This window comes from Gobio gobio (assembly GCF_949357685.1).
Source record: "Gobio gobio genome assembly, chromosome: 18".
In the NCBI taxonomy this organism is placed as follows: domain Eukaryota; kingdom Metazoa; phylum Chordata; class Actinopteri; order Cypriniformes; family Gobionidae; genus Gobio; species Gobio gobio.
This window is the reverse complement of record NC_137111.1, coordinates 34,276,554-34,300,206: the sequence shown is the minus strand read 5'-3', so window position 1 is coordinate 34,300,206 and position 23,653 is coordinate 34,276,554. Positions and strand designations below refer to the sequence as shown.

Genomic DNA, 23,653 nt, shown 5'->3' with positions numbered 1-23,653 from the left:
TTTTGTTGTGCCTGGGAATGATTTAATTTTGTTGGACACAGACTTCATATACAGTAAAACCAACATTGTAACAACTTTAGATGATGTGATCTGTAGTTTTGAGCTTGCTCATTTGTACTGTTAGAAAAGCTTGATTAAAGCCAAGGTGTTGAACTAAACTAGCTCTTTCTAGAGTAGAAATTATGTCTTCATCTCACATAAGGCACCGGTTCTGTTATGTATTCACATTCAAAATGCTGACAACACTGGCATCTAGTGGTCCTCTTGCAATAATACATCCAAACAGAGAACATTCAAAGGCTTTTTTAATATCCATGTTTGACAATAAAAGGGTTGCATACAGACCGCATTGGATTCATATAAATCCTAAAAATAGGCTGGTTGTTTGTAATACACATTTTGGACAGACTCTGAAGAACATGCAGCATTTGTGTATGAAATAAACAGGGGCAGATGAATTGACTATTATTGGTGAGGTTGGATGACTGGTGCACATCTGCCATTATGCTGATCTGTCCAATGGGCAGATTATTCCAGCCACAGAAATTAAATCGTCTGAAACCCCTTTGGCTGCTTTATTTTCCCATTGTCTGAGGGTGATTAATTGTATATACTGTAAAATTGCTTAGAAAAACATGACTAATGTCTGCCCAACAACTCAACAATTAGAGCTAGAAAAAAATCAATTCTTTGTAAATGATGCTGCCTGTGCCAGTTTGCTCCTTATGTTTTATCCTTGTCATATACTGTGGTATTTCTATACTGGGCCTTGTCATTTTTAAAATACATTAGTTGTTAAATTATTAGTTTAAATTATTCTGTTTAATTTGATTTGAGCACATAATACACATCATAATATTTATTAAAGTTTCTTCATTACACCACTAGGTTTTAATTTCATTAAATGTTATATTTTCTACAGTTTACATTTTACCAAAGTTTTTGCACTTCTGTGCAAAAAAAAGAAGTGCAAAATGCCAGCACAAAGTATCCACTAAGCCAGCTCTGAACACTTAGATCTCGCTCTTTGATCTAGTTTATGTTCTAGCCACAGAGAAGGCTGGAGGACTTTAATGGTTCTGTGATGCCTGCCATAGCCAGCTCTGATCGGAAGATTTGTTTTATGTTCTTCGTTTGTTCTTCATGGCTCTTTATTTTGTTACAGACCTCAGGGAAGTAGGCAGAGGGAGCTCCTGCTACCGCAATGTGGGACTCTTCAGAGAAATTTAAGAAAACACCTTATTCAGTACACATAAGCATGCAGTACTACTAGAGTATTCAGAATTTACATTAAAGAATGTGACCTGTGAACTTCACATATTCCTTCATTTATAAATATCAAATTTGACAAATATATCCCAAACTTACTTGTGCATATAGCCAGCCTGTTGCCACCAATGAACTGTGTTGTCCATTTGCTTTGTGTGGCAGCACTACATTCCTCGAACAGCCTTGATCTTCTCAAAAAGGTGAAATCATAACCCTGTTTGCATGGAAAGATTAAATATAGAAAAAATTATGTTTTGTTTGTTATGATAGTTGTACCCTATTGGCCTAGATTCTAGTTTTAAGCTCTTTGTCAATATCTTGGGTTGTCCACTGGGAGGTGATGATGAATCATTGGGTTCTGTATATTGAAGTCGGTTAAACACATAACAAGCTTACTCCACACACTTGCAAATACAACTATTTGGGCCTGTCCCAATACCCACACTTGTAGTCTTTGCAAGTTAAGTTTTTACATAGCTTATACTTTGCACTTTAACCTCCTGGGTGCTACTGTCCATGTACGAGGACATTATATTTTAGTGAATTTCTCAGACACCATGCATGTCACAGGTTGTCCTGTAAAGAGCACATTCAGGGCTTTTCAGAGATACCATTTGTTTTAAGGTTTCACCAGGTCAACAACATCTCCTTGCTCTTTAAAAATGACTGAATGATCAAATTTAGCACTCTTATGGAAATATGACAATATTTGACAAATTTTCAGATTGTTTGTTATAAATCAACATCTCAGGAAAATGTTATGAGATTTCTAATACAAATATGACTTTCTGTTACAAAACAGGGCATTGATTTCATACATGTCCACTATAGAGAACACTGGGACTTAAATCATGTTTATCAGGCACTTTAGGAGACAGTGAATAGGGAAAGAAATTACATATCAATATTCCTATAAAATATTAGATATTATTATGAAAATGTTACCAACTATTACTCCCATTATTACACTTCTTTTTTCATTACATGTTGCTCCAAGAACACATGAATATGCAAATTAGAGACAGTGAATATATACATTGCATTGAATCGGAAACCCCATGTATGGCCATTTTAACCACAAATTGCATAAAGTACAATGGTATATCAGTTCATTCTGTTATATCTGTCATAATATAGTTAAGAATCATCTTTAAACAAAGTTAGGTAAAAAAAAACTGAAACCTAAAAATTGTTTGGTGAAATTTAAAAAAAATCCCATTATTTTTGCCTATACATGTCATTTTATATTTTAAACAACTGAGTCCTGGTGTCCACTTAAAAAGACATAGCGTAACATATTAACATATCAAAATGCCCCCCCCCCCTCCCCCATTTGTTTCTTATGCTCTAAACAATGTAATGACATGAAAAAATACTAAATTCAAAAAACTTTTTAGGAGGTTAAAATAAACAATGTCTCCAAGGTAGTCTTGTATGTAGAAAATGGTGCTTCTAATTAAGTAATTAAAAAAAGCAGTTGCATACATTTAGCAAAATACACATACTCATCTCTGCACCAATAAAATGTACAATGTTTTACTACCAAATTGTATGTAAAAATATACATTAAGTGGATTTACTGTCCATTAAGGACACTGAGCTTTCGCATTTATCAGACCTGAAACAATCTTGCGCACTTACTTTTATGTCGTGTGCACTTACTTTCCAGTAGCCAAGCCCTAAGAGAACTGGGCTATAGATGCGTAGATGTGCAAGTCCTAACCTGCACCAGTTTTTGGTGCATTTTACAGGGTCCCCACAGATCTTAAAAATGAGTTTTTATCAAATTGAAAGTCATTAAAAGCCTTAAATATTTTAAATGGTATTAAAAAACCATGCATGTCAAGAGGTCGTAAGTCTCCTTTACACAGCAGAGTTAAAGCTGCTCTGTGCCTGATCAAAAATTGGTGTAAAGACATAATGCTGCACAAAAGCTAGACCATATTATGCCTGCTCTGACCTACCTTAGTCCCTAGAGTCAAAATATACAATTGAAATTGCTGTGAAAATGCATTTATGCCACCTCTGAGCAGGAACCTTGGCAGTGTAAATTTGGCATTAAATTTGGGGGCGGAACGCTATATTTCTGCTGTTGGATCGAATCCAATGGATGTTGGATCCAATGTGAGGATCGACCCATATTTTTTACATTTAATTGTTAAAGGTCCAGTTTTTCGTGTTTTTTGAAGCTTTGATTGTGTTTACAGTGTGCAATATAACATGTGTTCATGTTTCATGTGTAAAAAAACACAGTATTTTTCACACAATTTACTTATCTGTATACCGCTGTTTCCACTGTCCTCAAAACGGCCTGAGAATTTCCTCGTTCTATGAAGTCCCTCCTTCAGAAATACGTAACGAGTTGTAACGTACCATAACGGGGAGATGAACGCGCTCAAACTACAGCCCCTGAAGGCCAAACAAAGGTGATTTGACTCCGGGATGAAAATAACAGCGTCTGAACGACAAACGCAACCGAACCGAACGCAACACTTCCTCTTCTCCACGAGGGAGCAACAAGACCACGCCCCCTTTTTCGCGTACTCTTGTGGGCGGAGGTTAGTCGACAAACTGTTCTACTGACGTAATTAAAGCAGGAAGAACCAGGATGTAGTCCAAACCGGCCGTTACCTGTAGGCTTTGAAAGGGAACTTCTGTCAAATAAAATATCTCGCTTGGCATTGAACTTTGAGCTTTATCATTTTACAGGTATTATTTATGCTCTAACAGCAACATTACACACTAACTAAAGTTTTATATATATTAGTGGTGGGCATAGATAATTTTTTTTAAATCTAGATTAATTCCAAGATTAATCTAGATTAAAATGGCTCATTTGAATTCTGCCGAAGGCATTCAGAATATGTGTGCTCGTAAGTGATCGTTTGTCTTTTTGTAGTTTGAATAATAAATAACTTATGTCCCTTTAAGACCTGACACACGCATGGATCCCACTGTTCCTGTGAGCTGGTTACGACTGTGTTTACGTTAAAACTCACCAAGATGGGCATTGAGACATTTTTGACCATTAATAAACTGGAAAAAGGAGCTAATTTTTGCACTTGTATGTCAGAGGCGGCTTTATTAAGGTATGTGTGTGTGCGCTTCAGATGCGAGCGCGAAATCAGCGGGAATTAGTAGAATTAACGTTATGTGCAACCCCGCGCGAAATTCAGACCGGTCACACCAATACTAACAAAAGTCCAGCAGAACACCCGTTCGCAATGTTCAGAGGATTAAACGGAGTGAATGAGAGGAGGCGGGGTGCGTGTCAACTCGTTTTCGGTCGGAGAGGAGAGGAGAGCGCAGCTGATATCGATACTGTAGAAAATGATACTGTAGATACTCTATTGTTTCAGATATTTTAGTATCGATACATTGCGAAATATCGATATTTTTGACAACACTAGTAACATTAGCATACACACAGGTTCGAAGACTCGTTCTCTCGCCCCCTACAGTGCAATTCGGCTAGGTATACATCCGCGCTAAACTATCAAGGTGAAAGTCAACATAGCTTGCGTAGTATAGACCCAGCTCCCAACCCAACTTTGAGAATAGATTAACGGCAATATTTTGTTTATCGCCCGATAACGGCCCACCACTAATATATATATATATATATATATATATATATATATATATATATATATATATATATATATATATATATATATATATATATATATATATATATATATATATATATATATATATATATATATATACTTTCAATTGACTAAAATAAAAAGAAAATTAAAATTAAAAAATTGCTTTATATAAAAAAAATACAAATATTTAATGTACAGTACTGTGCTTTAAAGGGGCACTTCAGCGCTGGGAAGATGAATGTGTATTTAAAGGTCCTGTTCTTCGTGATCCCATTTTTCAAACTTTAGTTATTGTGTAATGTTGCTGTTAGAGCATAAATAATACCTGTAAAATTATACAGCTCAAAGTTCAATGCATTTTATTTAACAGAAGTTCCCTTTCTAAGCCTACAGCGAACGGCCGGTTTGGACTACATCCATGTACATCCTGCTTTAATGACGTCAGTAGAACAGTTTGTCGACTAACCTCCGCCCACAAGAATACGCAAAAAAGGGCATGGTCTTGTTGCTCTCCCACGTGGAGAAGATGAAGTGTTGCGTTTGTAGAGTGTTTGTCGGCATGTCGTCCAGACGCTGTTATTTTCATCCCAGAGTCAAATCACCTTTGTTTGGCCTTCAGGGACGCTGTACTTTGAGCACATGCATCTCCCCGTTATGGTAAGAGGCGTGACCTTTCCGGGCAACGTGCGCTAAGCTGCTGTCGAATCACAACACGGAAACCGCTGGCACAATCAGAACTCGTTACGTATTTCTGAAGGAGGGACTTCATAGAATAAGGAAATATTCAAGCCGTTTTTAGGACAGTGAAAACAGCGGTATACAGATCAGTAAATTGTGTGAAAAATATTGTTTTTTTTACACACGAAACATGAACACGTTATATTGCACACTGTAAACACAATCAAAGCTTCAAAAACACAGGAAAAACGGGACCTTTAAACTGTCATTTATGTAGTAGAAATGAGAATTATTTTTGAATTTGGTGCCTTCTAGACTGAGAAAAGACAGAAAATGTATTTAAATCTCATGTGGATGAAAGACAACAACTCCCAGAATGCACTTGCTTCGCTGCCCTACGAGGCCACTACCGCCCCCGTCGTTTTGATCTTCATAATAATACAATCATTTCTTTCAGTTAGAGAATAAGCACTACAATTAAAAACTGAACGTGTATTTTCAATAAAGTGTGAGTGAGCCAGACGAAAGTCACTGGCCAAACGCAGCAGCAGGAGGATTTTTATTCAGCACGAGAGCGAAGTAAGATCTGAGTAGAGCTGAGGTAAGCGCGACAGTCATTCTCAGCGCGTGTCCAGTCTGGCACATTTTCTGATCGCATATGGAAAGCTAAACTTTCATAGGAATTCATTGAAAAGTTGAAACACTCACTTTGCTCTGCACCGCTCCGGTTATGAATGCCTGAGGCTGAGCCGAGCGCATTTACATTCTGAGAGTGAGATCTCTCCCCTGTGGGCGGGTTGAAAACATGCGGAACAGCTCCCTCTACTGGCTGTAGTTTTTAGCCTCTGGCCAAAAAATCTTTTTTTTTCCCAGAAATAAAATGCATGCTTCTCTCGTCTCAGGGGGATATGAGGGGGGAAAGTACCATAATTCAAATATACTATGGGTTTTCTATTGCTACAAAGCTTAATGCTAAATCACTGAAGTGACCCTTTAAATGTTTTTATTTTAATTGCAATTAAATACAGCATAATATTTTTTTTAGTTTAAGAATATTATAATATATAGCAAAAAAAAAAGTATGCCTTCATAGCAGTGAAACCACATACCGCATTGCACATAGGCTTACAGTAGGCCTTATTCGTCACAGATACGCACAGCAGGCCTCCGTCCTCGGGCACTACTGGAGCTGTACAATTTTCAGGCAGAAACTTCAGTAAATCTGCAAAGAAGACAGACTATTTTTAGTACTTTTATAAACATAAATATTAGCTGTGTTTAACATGCTGTTTCTCAACTATATTTGAAAGAAATAGCATATAATGTACACATCTAATAACGGGATGCTGTGCTATATTTGCCATTTTAAAACGTATTGGGATAAGTGATTACTGCACTGTGTTTTGAAAAATAGCATAGCATGCAGTGTATGCTAAATATTAAAGCTGAAAGGAAGTGATATGATATGTTGTCTGGAACTTTTGTTTTTGGAAGGACAGTTGCAGACAAAATTACCTTTGTTTTGTTGCTTCTGGATGATATCAGTCAGCACGTGTAGTTGATTATAAATTTGTGCGTTTTGATATGCTGTCCATGTATCAGATTCACTTTCCAACCAATCTTTTATATCCTACATAAAAAATGTAATATTAATTTTGATATTAGATGTGCCTGCAATAGTCAACAACCATTATTGTATTACAATAATCTACTGTATGTAAACAGATACCGTTTAGATAGTGTTTTAGCTGTAGATAAAAAGATGCTATACCTTAAGTTTTTCGTTGAGCTTCTCAAAAGAGAAGGGAGAGCAGGAAGTATTCTGTCCATGAGCTCTAGTCAAGAGAAATGCTGTAGAAGAACCACAAAGACATCTTCAGGTAAAAATCTTCACAGAGAGATTAGAATCAAATCATTCAAGATTTAGCATATATACTGTGAAGTGACCGAAACAATGCTTACCAAAAAGCAAGCAAAACATCTCCCATAGTCTGCTTGTAGATTTCATGTTGTTAGTGCTGTTGGGAAAAAGCTCTATGCGATGTTTTCTTTTTTAGTCTTTTATTATTACATCATAGGTTAATGTACTCTCATCTTGTTGACCAAATTACAACACATCTGTCTTGAGCAAACAGAATTGCTAAGGTTTTGAAAGAGTCAGTTTCATTCTGAATCAGAGAACATGTTACGTCCTTCCACAACTCAAATAGAACAGACTAACTAATTGCCAAAACAACAGTTAGTCTTGGAACCTTCATAACTCTTAATTCTGTTGTTTTCAACTCCTGTTTGCTTTGAAATTAAGTTTGAAATTACTGGATTACTGTATAGGATATTTACTCACTGACTTTGTCACTCAGGGTTGTCATGATGATAACCAGTTTTTCCAGCTGTTCTTTTTAACTTTAATCTGTTAAAAAATCCTTTAAAAAGTTGTGTGACACTGAATACAGTTTGGAGTAATGGCTGCTGAAAATTCAGTTTAGCCATCACAGAAAAAAACATTTTAAAATGTGAACTAAGTGATCATAAGCAGTGTTTGTTAGTTACTAAAAAGTAACTAATTGTGTTAATTACTTTTGTGTTAGTTACTTTTTGTGAAAAGTAATATGTTACATTACTTTTGCGTTACTTTTTCTCTCTTGGACTGGGCTTGTTTGTTTTTATTAACAACGAAAAAGTTGTACCAAATGTAAAGGCTCTTTCACACCAAAAGTGAAACGAATAATACTCAGACTGAAGGAAATGCAAATTTACACCTGTACAGTAGAGGGCGCAGCTCAAACAAACCTCTGTGCTGCCATTCTAGATTGAAGAAGAATGTAATGTTTTTTGTGTGATGTTTATCTAAAGTCATTTTTTGCTTATTATTATGGTTGAATTGGATCATTTAAGTTCAGCAGCAAAGACATTGGTTAAAGGGATAGTTCTGTCATCATTTACTTCCCCCTTAACACAAAAGAAGATATTTTAAAGAATGTTGATAACCAGACAGGTAGCCATTGACTTCCATGGTATTCCATTTCTGACTATGGAAGTCAATGGGGTCCATCAACTGTTTGATTACTAACATTGTGTTCAACAGAAACTTTTACAGATTTGGAACAACTTGAGGATGAGTAAATGATGACATAATTCACATTTTTGGGTTAGTTATCCCTTAAATAAAGTGAGAATAAATAAATAAAGTATATCTGTGTAATTTAATATATTTAATTATTGCAGGTTTGCGTAATATTCTGAGTTTGAATTCACTGATTTTATTCATTTTTTGCAAGTGAGATGAGTAAATGCTCACATTTAGTCTAGAACTACAATAACCATCACGTTCACACACAACGCGTCTGCATTTACTCCTGATTTCTCCCAACATGGTGACAGTAGAGCTGTCAGTCAATAACTGTGAAACATAGTAACTTGCGTTACTTATTTGAAAAAGTAATGCGTTACTTTACTAGTTACTTGAAAAAAGTTATTTGATTATGTTTCTCAAGTTACTTTTTAATGAGTTACCCCAAGCACTGATCATAAGATACTTCTTACACACCTTAACCTTTTGAACGATAGTGTATGTCAAGTCAAAGTTAAATTTAATTTACAAATGTCGTTGTTATTTACACATCTTATCACCTGTTGTCATTTTCTCAATTTCTTGATCTCTTGTGCATTAACCTTTATTGACTGCGAGTTCAGCTTAAAATTCATCTGTACTGTATTAGTGTTTCAGGCAGTAAGACTGTTGTCAAACAATTCAGTAGAGGGAGCACTACTTTTGGGGCTAATGAATATTCACTCTGCAAGAATACCTAGACATTAAATCATGCCTCAAAGGACTGCTCGCTCCGACAAATTAAATCATAATAATTACTTTCTCCTCTAATTGCTCGTTTGTTTAATTTAAGGATTAATTACTACAGTACACAGCGATGACACAGGCTTTAACTAAACTCATTTCACTTGATTGTAGAGCCTTTAGTTCATTGTGTCTTTAAGGGAGAATGCTGTTTTAATGAGACCTCTCCTGTTGTGGCTTAAGAGGTTTGTAAGGGATGATTGTATGCATGTGATGTCCTAACCTATTCTTTGAGTATCTCCACATAAAAGCGGCTTAAACCCAGCTTTACATTATTAAATGTTTCATGACCAGCCACTGGCCTGCAATCCAAAAAAAGTGGCTCTTTTCTTTCTTGTGTATAGCATACTCACATGCCATTGATCAAACATTTGTTGAGTACTTAATGATACTTATTGCAATGTAATTCTTTTTCAGGCAAATAATGGGGTTATGTTCATTTTGCATTTTAGTAATGACGAAAAGGATTTATGTCTAGCAATATAAAAGGAAATTAAAATGTAGCTGCTCAAACTTGAGAACTTGATTTTAATTACTGAGCATAAATCATGGTTCTTTATTTATTTTCAGTCTGAGGCAATTAACTGCATGAGCCTGGCAGAGAGACAAATGTGAATGCTTTTCATCTGTTGTGTTAGGACAACCACTGCCTAAACCGTTTTATACACAAATTAGCAGATAATGTTTCCGAAACAATGTGTACATCAGTGTGCTTGGGTGGTTTTGTTTGACTCTCATTTCAGTGACATATTTAAATTAAATGGAAGATTGTAATACAAAGAAACCACTGTGAGAAAGAACAGGAGAGTGTTGTTTGTGCTCAGGCTCTTTGTGAATCATACAAAATGTTCTCTCTGAGCATCTGAATTTGGAAGCCTGGGACCTCCGCCAACACACTGTCACATTTGAAACCACGGATGTACTCACTAATATCTCAGAGAGATTGTTGATGCTAATGGGTGTCTAAGGGGCATTTACAGATTAATATTTAAAAAGGTATTTTTTTTGTTGTTGTTGTTTTTTTTAAATACGATCTTAAAAAGGTTCTTTCTTCTTGTAATGTTGCTGAAGGATTTCATCAGCCCCCCAAAATCTTGCTTGAAGGGACAGGACACAACAAACGGGCTCTTATGGTTACCTTTTTAAAAAAAATTTATAATAATAACAATGTATTGGAAAAGTAGACATATCTTGTCACATATACAAAGGGAAATACATTTGTACACACAAAATTTAACTTTACACAGCTGTATACAGGACCATTTGAATAAACCATTTAACAACTCCTATTATATTAGATTCCTATTAGATTCTCATACTCTTTTTGTGATAAGTACCTGATTGATCTAGTGTCAGAGCATTAAATAAAGATACTGTTCTGACCCCCCCCCATAAGGTTTTTATTCTCACAATTCTAATTTTTTTTGCATTAATTCTGACTATAACTCACAATTGCGCATTTATATCCTGCATTTCTTACTTTTTTCCCCTCAAAATTATGATATAAACAACCAAAACAAATAATGCATAACGAAAATTATGTGGCTGTAAAATGATCAAGCATTTGGCTTTTATTTAAAAAAAACAAACAAACAGAGGTATTGATTCCAACTCCAACATTTGGCTCAAAAACTAAGCCTATTTATTGCAATTTTTACCCATTTAGTGTTTATAAGTGCCAGTGCCAACACTTATATAACAATACAGTTAAGTCAACTTACTGTAAAACATGTATAACATGTAAAACTATGAATACAAACTTAAATAGTAAAGGCCATTTGGCCTTAGTTTTGTCTTCTTAATACAACATTACAAAAAAAGGATTGCACCTTCTGCAAATTACCCACCTGAGAACAAAGAGTGACGAAGGAAGAGTGATGCCCCAGTCAGACCATGTTGCTTCATTGCAGTTTGGCACGGAAGAAATACATACATTAATTTTCAATAGAACGCTGCATTTGGCTTGCATCACTTGCATTGCGGTGCATTTTAGGTGAAGCATCCGTTCGAAAAATTGCATCACAACATCACGTCCCGGTGTATACAGTGAATGCATGCCGAAATTATTGTTGCGTGGCCACATGATAAAAGTTTAAGCATATGTGATGCATTGCCGCGATTGCTCTAACTGGCGCATGAGAGATACGAGGGTGCATGCGTGTGTGTGTGTGTGTGTGTGTGTGTGTGTGTGTGTGTGTGTGTGTGAAGGGGTTCTTTTTTTAGGCTATACTCACTTGCAATTGAACGTGAATACGTTTACTACTTAAAAACATCAATGTATAGGCTTAGGCTGTGTTATTTTGTTTCGCTTGGTGAAACAGCATGGAGTGGATGTTTTCGGTTCAGATGCTGAATCTTTGAAGTCGTACTGCTGTGGAATGCCGGGTCTACTTTGCAGTAGACACATTGCACCTTGTTCTCTTCTTTTTTAAGAATGTATTGATCCCAAACTTTAGACCTTCTCTGCTGTTTATGGACATCTTTACTTTCCGCCATCGCGCTAACTAAATTCAAAATGTATCACGCGCTGTGGTGTGCTTCCTGAACATTGAACAACGGTCCGTGTGAATCAGATCCCTGCGCGTATAGTGCGCGTCATAGGAATTGAATGAGGCTTCAAGGCAGAGTTTTTGCCTCGAGGAATTTTTGTAATCGTGTTAATCGAGTAAATCGTTTCAGCCCTACACGAAAGGTGATTTACTCAGGTTTACGTTAGTCAATTTACTACTACTACTACTACTAATAATAATTTGTTACATTTATATAGTGCTTTTCTGGGTACTCAAAGTGCTTAACATATAGAAGGGGGGAATCTCCTCAACCACCACCAATGTGCAGCATCCATCTGGATGATGCGACGGCAGCTATATTGCGTTAGAACTCCGGGGAGCGTCCAAAAGTACATCCTGGGATTTTTAATGACCAAAGAGACTCAGGACCTTTGTTTAAAGTCGTTTAAAGTTTCATCCGAAGGATGTGCTTGTTACAGTATAGTGTCCCCATCACTACACTGCAGCGTTAGGACCCACAGAGACCACAGGGTGAGCACCCCCTGCTGGCCTCACTAACACCTCTTCCAGCAGCTACCTAGTTTTTCCCAGGAGGTCTCCAATCCAGGTACTGACCAGGCTCAACCCTGCTTCGCTGGGAAACCAGTCTTTCGGCTACAGGGTGATATGACTAGTATATATGACTAGTATTTGCGCCATTATTTACCAAAAAAAGCATGTCTTAAACCAAATGCTAATTTGCGCTACTCTTGGTAGATTGCGTTGGTCATTATGGAAATGATCTGGCTGCCTCTGTGTTCTTTACTTTGTGCGATGTCAGTAGATCACGCACAGAACTTTCCACTCCCATTGGCACATTTTTGGAATTGCAACATCATTTGCAACAAAAGTTTTCAATATGACAACATGGCATATATGCTGTCATTCATTCTTTATTGTTGTAATCAACATTTAAAGGGGAGCTAAAAAAACTAGTTTTTAAACATGATTATGTTTAAACACCGCAGTGTGTTTATTCTTAGCCTTTAAAATGGTTGAAGCAGGATTCATTCTGATTGGCTGTCCATGTTTTTGTCATTCATCAGCTCCAACGATATAGTTTCTCTGTGCCATTATCATTATAGTTGTGGTGTGAACTCTATTATTTTATATTTAGAACAATTTTTAGAACTATATTGTATCTTTATTAGAGGTGTAAAGGTACACAAAACTGGCGGTTCGGTACGTACCTCGGTTTTGAAGTCACAGTTAGGTATGGGTTCGGTACAGCAGTTTTAAAAAATTGCTTTTTATTTATTTTTATTAAACAGTGGTTTACTGGGTGAAAAAAGTGCCTGTCCTTAAATTTATTGAATTATAACTAAAAGTTTATTGAAGATATTGCTGTAAACTATAGGGAGCCTTTACTTACACATTATAATATTAAAGGTTAACACCAGAGCCCAAACCATTAGCCTAAATTCAGTTTATATTTATTTTTAGGTATAATAATCAACACTCAAATAACAGTACGCAAACATGTAAACGTCACATTAGGCAGTTTTTGCAATAACTTCTAAATCTAATTATAAAATAGTTTTTTCTCCAATTCGTTGTTGAAATATTCACTGTAGAACTATTAATGTTGTGGAATAAAACATTGAAATACATGTGCAACGTTAATCATTTAAGTTACACAGTGAGTGTCATTTCCATGAAATAATCAATACATCACTAACAGGTTAAGTAGAATATAATAAATATATAGGCTAATATAGGTCATATATTTAGTGAAAGAGTTGATTTCTCTAGTGAATAAAATTCTGTGGACACAGAATGACTGCCTGAGGTTAATGTGATGCTACGTGACATTGTTTACAAGCTGTTATATTGAGGTCTTTCCGCCATTGAAACACTGACTGAGCGATTACACACATGATTCGTGACAATAAGTTGTAATGTATCCTCAACATACCTTCAGATGTTCATTCATGTTTATTCTTTAGGAAGAGATGATCGATCGCGTTCACACCATAGGTTCACACACACACACAAACACACGGCCAGTGATCAGTGATCACTCACGCCACATTAAAGAGCGTCAAAACGGCATTTATCGTTTGAATTACGTGATAAAATGGACTGAATACTTAATATGTTTGTGTGGGAACTCGGATTGAAGTGTGTTCCGCGCTTAAAACAAGCCGACTGTTAACTGTTAAAGATTGCATTTGGAAACTGTTCAGTACTCACGTGCACCGAACCGAAAGCCCCGTACCGAAACGGTTCCGTACGAATACGTGTACCGTTACACCCCTAATCTTTATCATTATCATCATAGTTATTGTCCTTAATGTGAACGGGCCTTAAATCAGCAAACCCTCATTGCTGAAGTGTCCAGTCTTACCTCACTGTCATCAATTTAAAATGGTTTGTGTGTGGCACCAGAGTGGAGCTGACATGGTAATGCATTGAATGTTTCATGTGCAGGTGTGTAGAGAAAAGTATAAAAAAGACTAAAGTAGACTTAAAATGGAGTATAAGGAAGGAGGGTTTGGTTATAGCATATAGCAGTATACTCAACTGAGAAATTTGTGTAGCTGGGAATTTGGCATGGACCGGGTTTTGGCCAATCATTGTTATAGAGGGTCCCAGGCAGTAATCTATCCAATATGCCCCCACAGCTGGAAACCTTCTCTGATGTATGCTTGGATAGAGGAGCTCAAGGGCAAACTCTGATGCAAGGCCTCCACAAGGGCCATGGTATTTATAGACTTGGCATAAAAAAAGAAGAAGTGAGGGTTCATGATGCCTCAACACAGACTAGCTTACTCAAGGGAAGGGATTGAGAAAGACAGTGAGCGTTTTCTTTCTTTTCCCTCTTCTCACCCTTTTCAGTCAAAGAGTAACTTCAGACCTTGAGGGTAGTATTTAAACATTTCAAATTAAAAATTAATTGTTGTTCTGTGTTGAGCTTCCAGAAATCAGACATGAATGCCTTTTTGAAATGTAACAATACAGTACCTGTCAAAAGTTTGGAATCATTATAATTTTTTAAGGTTTTGAAAGAAGACTCTTATGCTTATCAAGGCTGCATTTATTTAATTAAAAAATACAGTAAAAACTGTAATATTGTGAAATATTATTACTTTGTAAAATCATAAAAAATGCCATTTATGCCTGGGTTGGCAAAGTTTAATTATCAGCATCATTCATCCAGTCCTCCACTATCCGTCAAAAAGCATTCTAATATGCTGATTTGATGCTCAAGAAATATTTCTTCTTATTATTATTATGCTGAAAATTATGAGAAGATGAAAGTGTTTGACCTTTGATGAATGTAAACCTGTTGTAGGAGATCTCCAAAACAAAATTAGGACCCTTTAAAATAGCATTATAGGGGCACTTTAATACACATATCTAATATACACATGTGATTTCTTTCCCTGCTGTTTACGTTCACAGACATGACCGACTGTCTTTATATGAGCTTATGTGTGGAGCAGCAGCTAATTTGCATTAAAAGATACATGCACGAAAACAGCATGTTTTTGCTTCCACTCAAAAATGGGCATTTACAACACGGTATAATAAATGATCTGTGGGATATTTTGAGCTGAAACTTGAGACACATTCTGGGGACACCTGAGACTTATATTAAATCTTGTAAAAAGGGGCATCATAGGTCCCCTCTAAAATGAAAGAAGAGGTAGAGACTGTTTTTTGACCGTTCCAGGTAAGATTCAGTCCTTTGGGATTAACTTATGAGTCAAATCCACCCTTGGGCATTCTAAGCATCTAGCATTTTCTGCTCTATGAGTGGTGCACAACAGTAAAGAACCAGGAAAACGGCTATGTCACAGCTGCTTTGGCTCAAAGTTGTGAACATGGAGGAAAAGGGAAAAAAAAACCCTGCTGGCATTTCAACACCAGAACAACCTTAGCCAATGCTTGGCTAAACATCCTCCTCCAGTGCTTTCCTAAACTCTAAATGTCACCAGTGTCCTTGATGCTTTTACACCCTTTCCATCAGAAATGCAATTTCTTTGGGTTATGGCTTCATTGGCTTGTCACTTCATGTCCCGTAATCATTTTTAGTTTTGGGTTTCTAGATTGGTCTGTTGTAGAACATAATTGGCACAATCAAAATCCTTTACCACTTAAACTACCCTTCAAAAGTTTGGGGTTGATAAGATTAGTTTTATTTATTTTTGATTTCTAAGTTTTTATTTTGATTTCTAATGCTCAGCAAGGTTGCATTTATTTGATCAAAACAGTAAAAAATTGTAATATTGTGAAATATTTCTACAGTTTAAAATAACTATTTTCTAATACATTTTAAATTGTAAATTATTCCTGTGATGGCGAAGCTGAATTGTCAGCATTACTCCAGTCTTCAGTGTCACATGATCCTTCAGAAATCATTCTAATATGCTGATTTGCTGCTCAAGAAACTTTTCTTATTATCCCCATTAAAACTTAGCTTAATATTTCTGTGCAAACCATGATACATTTTTTTCAGGTTTCTTTGAATAAAGTTTAAAAGAACATTTATTTGAAACATTTTTTGTAAAAAGTCTTTACTGTCACTTTTTATCGATTTAATTCAACATTGCTGAATGACAGTATTAATTTCATTAAAAACTTTAAAATTATAGATGCAATACACTGCAAATTGAACTGTCAAATAGTTATGGTTTCAGGTTTGTGTTGTTGCTGGTTGTTAAAAAGTAAGATTTATTAAATATTTGTGTAGAATTGCAACAGATGTTAGCTGACAGACAGCCTCTTATGACTTGTGGTAATGTTAATTTAGACTAGTCTCTGAATCAACTTTTTTTTATCAAAACGCACAACTAGATAATTTTTAAAGGCAAGATTTTGTTAAATGTAAATTGTGGCTTGAGTGGCTTTAATGCATGCACTTTGTAGCACATGTAATCCCTCATCCCAAACATAGCATCATCCATATAGTGTGTGCAGTGTGCACAGTGCCCATGAAGTGTTATGAAGCATTAGTGACCTAGTTTAATCAACCCAAAGACTATATATTAATCTAGTTACCTAGTCACCCCCCGAAATGCTTTTATTCCCCCTGACATTATTTATGTGAAGTGGAAAAAAAGTAGTGTTGGCAAGTTGAATGAACACTATTATTTTTAAGTCTTGAGTAATTCACTGTAAAATGCAATTCCCTGATTGCATTTTACTCATTCTGTAAATTAAGGATGTGCAAGATAACATAAATCACTAACCTCTAGAACTTGAGCTGCGAAGAATGCCATTACTCATTCCTCTGGAACGCTGATTGGCTGATGGCACCACAAGAACGTGCAAAATCCCAAACCTTTCAGACAGGGAGACCCCTTTACACTGAAAAAACCCAAAAGTAAACAAACAGTGGACAAACAGAATAAATCCACCATTCAATATGGTATTATAACTAACAGACATTCACCAAAAAAACATACTTAAAGGTATAGCTCACCCAAATTTTTTTATTCTGTCATCATTTACTCACTCTCATGTCATTTAAAACCTTTACACATTTTGAGGGTGTATTGAAAAACGTCTCGGTTATGTATGTAACCCTCGTTCCCTGAAGGAGGGAACGGAGATGTACGTCGGACGTCACTGACGAACAGTGTTGGGCACGTTACTTTAAAAAAGTAATTAGTTATAGTTACTAGTTACTTCTTACAAATAGTAACTGAGTTAGTAACTGAGTTACATCATTATAAAAGTAACTAATTACCAGGGAAAGTAATTACTGCGTTACTTTTTTTTTTTTCCCAAATGTTCAAATATGTCAAATAACTTGGATGCCCCCAATATTTAATATGTTAAATGAATGAATTGGACACTAAATAGAATAAATTATTATTAGAAAACATTGTACATTAATGTACACTATTGTAATGTTGCTGTGGGACAATGTGAGAGACACCTATCAAATTCAATGCATTATTGTGTAAATATTATCAGTAGGCCTACTATAGTGTAAATATTGTGTAAATATTATCAGTACTATACTTTCCTTTGGTAGTGTAGCTCACGTTATCACCTGGGTTTTTAGCCACTAATTTTGTGGCATATGTGAGGCGCTTCAGAATCACTTGCCACCGGCGTGGAGAGACTCTTTCTTCCTGGGCATAAGTTGAACGTTAAATAAATATTCTTACCTTTCACCTCAACGAGGGAAAAGTAGCGCTTATACTTCCAGTTTGCGAAAGCTACCTTTGAAGTCGTTGGACCATCGCTGAATGTGCATATGCGTGTGCGTCATAGGTGTGTGTGTCAGAGCTGCCAACTCTCACGCATTGGCCGTGAGCAGTGGCGCCTCCAGAAATTTTTCATAGGGGTGGCCAGATGGGGCCACTTAAAATCTTGGGGTGGCACACCAAAACTAGAAACCATAATTTCAGAATTGTGTTCTACTGGTGTAGTAAACCGGCCTGTAGAAAACTATCAGAAAGACTTAAGGAAACTCCTACTGATATACTTTGGTTTATTGTGTTATATTTAATGTTACTAATTATATAATGTGCATAGACTAATAACAGTACAGTTAACATTTTGAGTTGCACAACAATTCTGTTTTATTTTGCAATTATATTTGGCATAAGGTGTACATTTATTGCAAACAAAACAGTTACTGGGGAAAAGCAGATACTGGCAGATACAAATAAAAGCATCCTCCTCCTCATCCTCACTATTACTAAGCTTCTCTTGCTCCCCTGCCATCTCTTTCACTCCTCCTTCTGTACTTTTCTTCTTAAAATAAGAAGAGATGTCTGTGGACTTTCTCTTCATTGTCTGAAAATTGATATAACTTGCACCAGCTAACGACGTTAGCTAGGTAACGTACTCTTGTCAAAACGTGTCAAAGACACATCAAAAAGCTGCTGTAACAGTATACTGTAACCATTTGGCACTTAAAAAGCACGTCACGACACATAATTCCCCGTCTTCTTTTACTAAAGAATATTTTTTGACTTATTTACGGTAGTCTTCTTCGTCTTCTAACTTCTTTTGAAACTGTTGACTGACGGGCACGCGCTGACCTGTACTGTTGCTGTGTGAGCGCGCAACAGCGGCATCGGGGGAGGGGCGGGGCGGGCTGTGTGTGATCCATAGGGTGTGATCGAAGGTCTAGAGCGGCTTGCCTGGCTGTGCATTAGGGATGAAATGCATAACTGATGCTACTAAAATTTATACTGGCCATGGGGTGGCCAGTGGGGTGGCCAGGAGTCGGCCAGGGGTGGCCACGGCCACCCCTGGCCACCCCCTGGTGGCGCCACTGGCCGTGAGACACACGCATTTGATTGGTTTCACACGCTCACACGCCACACCCCCGATTTCTCACGCTGAAGTGCCAACCCGGTCTGTCAAATGCCTGAAAGATGAGTTTATCTATATCTATATCTACATGTTGAGCCGATCATGCTTTCGGTGAGGGGGTTCAAGATAAATGGGCAAATAAATACGGTGTTGCGCGACCTAAAGCTACATTCCGTTTTGGGTTATGACGAGAACGAGCCTGTAATGAGCGAAGTGGAGCGCTGTGACGCTCAGGTGTGCGTTTCCCGAAAGTGTCGTTCGCTAACTATGGTCACAAGCTCCGTCATAATAAACATAGTTAAACGAGTCGTGTTTCCCGAAACCATAGTTCCAACGAACGTTCGCAAACAGCATCGCAAAGTTGATTTGCATACATTTTGTTCTTGCACTGATGTTAAATTTGTAGCCATTTTGCACTTGGGCAGCCAGTTTGAGATATAGCCTAGGCTATATTTGAGTATTGTGTGTAATGATTCTGACAGTTTTTTTCCATTGAAATGACTGGGGAAAAGTGTCCCAATAACCCTGAATGCCTATACTCTTTGAAATCATAATTACATTGCATTATGAAGCTTGAAACCCCAAATATTATAACATTCTTCATGAACAATTATTCAGTTATTTGTAACAATCTCATTGTAAAAAAGAAGAAGAAAAAGAAACATGGTTTCAATGTAGCCAGCTACTTTTTGATAGTAACTTCTAGTGTAGCTATTTTCAAAAGGGTAGCTTGAATATAACTTAACTACTCAAAGTAGTTTTTACTACAACACTGTTTTTTTAGATCAGCCACAGCAAAAAAGAATCACACAACAGACAGAAGAGCAACAGACAGGACAGACAGTTATTTTCCTTTTTCTTCCCTGTAAAAGTATGCTGTAGGTTGATGTATAATCAATTTGTTCTATTTAGACAAAACCATGCCTCTACATAGTGCTTTAAAATTGTGTGTGTGTGTGTGTGTGTGTGTGTGTGTCTGTGTGTGTCTGTGTGTGTGTGTGTGTGTGTGTGTGTGTGTGTGTGTGTGTGTGTGTGTGTGTGTGTGTGTGGGCATGTTTTCGTGAAATATCAGGACACAAATGTGTATAATGACATGGGTATGACATAGGTATTACAAAAAGAGGGTGAAATATGAGGACGTTCCCCATGTCCTCACTTTTCAAAATGCTTATAAATCATACAGAACAAGTTTTTTTTCACAGAAAGTGAACTGCACAGTCTCCTGTGAGGGTTAGGTTTAGGGACAGGGGCAGTGTAAGGGGATAGAAAATACGGTTTGTACGGTATAAAAACCATTACGCCTATGGAATGTCCTCACATTTCACAAAAACAAACATGAGTGTGTGTGTGTGTGTGTGTGTGTGTGTGTGTGTGTGTGTGTGTGTGTGTGTGTGTGTGTGTGTGTGTGTGTCTATAGGATATACTGTATACAAAGCGTCATATAGATGCATTTTGTCTTAATAGAAATAATTAATTATCAACCTTATCTATCAAAGGCAAAAAAGAAATCAACAACAAAAACCAATACTACCCCATTCAAATGCTGATGCAGAGTGTTTTCTGTGATGTGTGTGTATATAGCTATTATATATATATATATATATATATATATATATATATATATATATATATATATATATATATATATATATATATATTTATTATTTATTTTATTTTTTGTTGCAATTTTTGCTTTGTTCGCGGCAAAATTTTGGTTGGCCCCACTAAATCTCACTCTAAGTTTTTTTGAAAAGTTGGCAGCTCTGCATATACACGTAATGTAATGTATAATAATAAAAACGTAGCAGAATATTCTGTGATAAAGGCTGCACAATGTCAACTTTTGTGATTGGCCAATACCGGCAGACTGCAGCCAATGGAAATGCTTCTCCATTGGTACGTGCTTGAGGTAAATTATCTGGAATGATGAACTGTGATTTTTGACCGAAAACCCGTTACTTTAACTGTTCTGAATTAGGATATATCTGGATCAATGTGCACTGACCGCCACAGTGTTCATGTCAGAGAACTCAGAGTCATGGATAGATGATAGCCTTTTAATGATTGCTTTGTATCAACACAGATGGACATGTGCAAGGTTGATCTAGAACAGTTAAAGAGAAATAATAATTAACATATAAATCACTTAAGTGATATAAATAAACTCAACATAAAGTGTCTTCATCCTTAAACTTCAAAGGATTGACGTCAATGATTCAGCGCATAACTCACGTGAGATAAATAGATCGTTGTGTATATGTGTGTGCAATGTATTTTTCCCCTCGGGGCTTGCCGTATATAGGTTGGTGCATGCGCACTTTTTGGTACTGGAGTGTCGCGGGTTTTTGAAGCTGAATTTTACACATGTGACAGAGAATAAAGTGAAGCAAAGTTCGGACGACTGTCGTTGATTGTTTTCTTATTCCTAAAGTATTTTAGGCGAACCCTGCACGAACGCTCGGTCACAATTGCATATGCATATAAATGAATAAAACTTATAAACAGTATCTGCAACGAATACACTTGTAATACAACATTAATATTCAAATAACACTGGACTTACTTGTACGTTACTCATACAATGTCCTTAAAGTGCGAGCAATCCAGCGACTAGCGCTACGCATATTCTCAGTCTACTAAATGAGCGTAAGCTGCGCATGTTGCGCAATATTCTGTAACTTGCAGCGCTGATTCTGCGCACATCTCCGGTTATTATGCTGAACATGGAGAATTCAGAACATTAACAGATGCCATAACAGAAACTTTGAAATGATAAAGCTGTGTTAACATGCCTGAAATGATCCTGTCTATAAATATAATAATAATAATACATAAATGGTCATCTAAAAATGATCCGGCCGTCTTTCCCGAAAAGAGCTTGAATTTCCGTTATATCGAGTGAAATCAGATCCAGAATCGCACAGTGTAATTCAGAAATGCATGCGAGATATGCACAAAACACACACAAATGGCGAACCATGCTGGTCAAAATTGGAAATGCAATGAAAACACAGGCCAAGCATGTAATGATACCTGGAAAATAAAATAAGGATTCAAATGGATTTAAGGTAATACAGAAAAAAAAGAAATAAGAATGGTAAAAGCAGTTCTAGTCTAATTGTAGCCTAGATGTGAGGTAATCCATTTAGGCTAAACTCTTTGCTTATAGTATTTTATTTAAAATATGCACACATTCAATATTCACTATGTCAAAAGTGCAAAACGTGTCTTATAACATATTTTAATAAAATATGGCGAAATTCCATAAAAAAATATGAACAGTTTACATCACTGTATTATTACTGTGGGTCGTTGAATACATCTATCATAAACAGTTGTCAAATATTAAATGTTTAGCTAAATGTTGAATGTCTATCATTAATGTTTTAAAAGAAGGAAAAAAAATTCAGAGACATCGGTAGCAGTTTTCATAAAAATATGCCATTACAACAAATATTTCAAATATACTGTCTTTAAGTTGTTTCTACATAAGTTTAGAGAGTAACTGTGGAATTATTACAATGAAAAAATATTAAAAACGCAGATGTTGAATGTGCGATTAATTAGTTACTTTTTTTAATCGATAAATATATAACTGCCTTACAACTAGATTCACCTTTACATGTTTAATTGTTCATTTTCAAAGCACTAAACTGAGATGTACAGTAACCATCCAAAACATTCAACAGATTTATTTAACCTGGGGACAATTTATTTAGAAGGTTTTTGTGACCTCTTAAACTGTGCAACTCAAAAAAAAAAAAAAAACGTAGTGAATTTCGGCCATTTCCACCACTGAGTACACAGGCCTCTGTGAAAGGGGACAGTGTGATACCATTTAGGTGCACCACTTTTGGACAAAACGTATTGTCAGTAATAGACGGAAAACTCTGGAATAGTTTGCCCCTTCCAATAAGAGAATGTCCTACATTGAAAACCTTTAAAACTCACTTAAAACAGTTGCTTCTAGAAAACCAGACATGTACTCACACATTTATAACCCATACATTTTCACTGTTTATTGAATGCAGTATAGAGGTGGATGAACAATGTCTTTGCCATTATGTGTCTTTGTTTTTTGTTTTATCAATGTATATGTCATTATTATGTGTATATTTTACTCTATAGTGAATGAATGCTGTTTGATTGTGGGCTGTCTTCTTGTTAGTCTTATGTTACCTGCCTAGGGACTGCAGATGAAAAGTAGTTATTTTGACTAATTCTGGCATATTTACATGATGTATTTTTATACAACAATGTTCATTTATATGCATAATCCCTATCAAATAAACCAATACAATAAAACTAAATAAAAGAAGTGTACTTTGCAAGGCTGTGGGTTCAACAAACAAATGATACTTTTATTCAAAGGGGTCATCAGGTCACATATAAGACACTATTGTCAGGATGTA

The 23,653-nt window shown here is 36.2% G+C and overlaps 1 protein-coding gene and 1 long non-coding RNA gene across 4 annotated transcripts in view; one reads left to right on the top strand and one right to left on the bottom strand.

Annotated features, from left to right (window-relative positions):
• The window catches only part of LOC307142248, a 673,051-nt gene that overhangs the window by 641,401 nt on the left and 7,997 nt on the right, over positions 1-23,653 (top strand). The window lies entirely within an intron of this gene.
• LOC307141958 (uncharacterized protein) lies at positions 8-21,883 on the bottom strand. 3 transcript variants are annotated; one of them, XM_079842452.1, is made up of 8 exons: positions 21,805-21,883; positions 17,156-17,273; positions 7,521-7,576; positions 7,330-7,409; positions 7,074-7,188; positions 6,668-6,780; positions 1,369-1,483; positions 288-1,214 (listed from the first exon to the last, which is right to left on the bottom strand). In XM_079842452.1, the coding sequence occupies exons 3-8, from the start codon at positions 7,564-7,566 to the stop codon at positions 1,045-1,047; spliced, it is 639 nt and encodes a 212-aa protein (XP_079698578.1). In that variant the 5' UTR covers positions 7,567-7,576; positions 17,156-17,273; positions 21,805-21,883; the 3' UTR covers positions 288-1,044. The 3 variants fall into 3 exon arrangements, with proteins under 3 accessions (XP_079698577.1, XP_079698578.1, XP_079698576.1); XM_079842450.1 differs by lacking the exon at positions 7,521-7,576 and having other exon boundaries at positions 21,805-21,856; XM_079842451.1 differs by lacking the exons at positions 17,156-17,273; positions 21,805-21,883 and having other exon boundaries at positions 8-1,214; positions 7,521-7,700.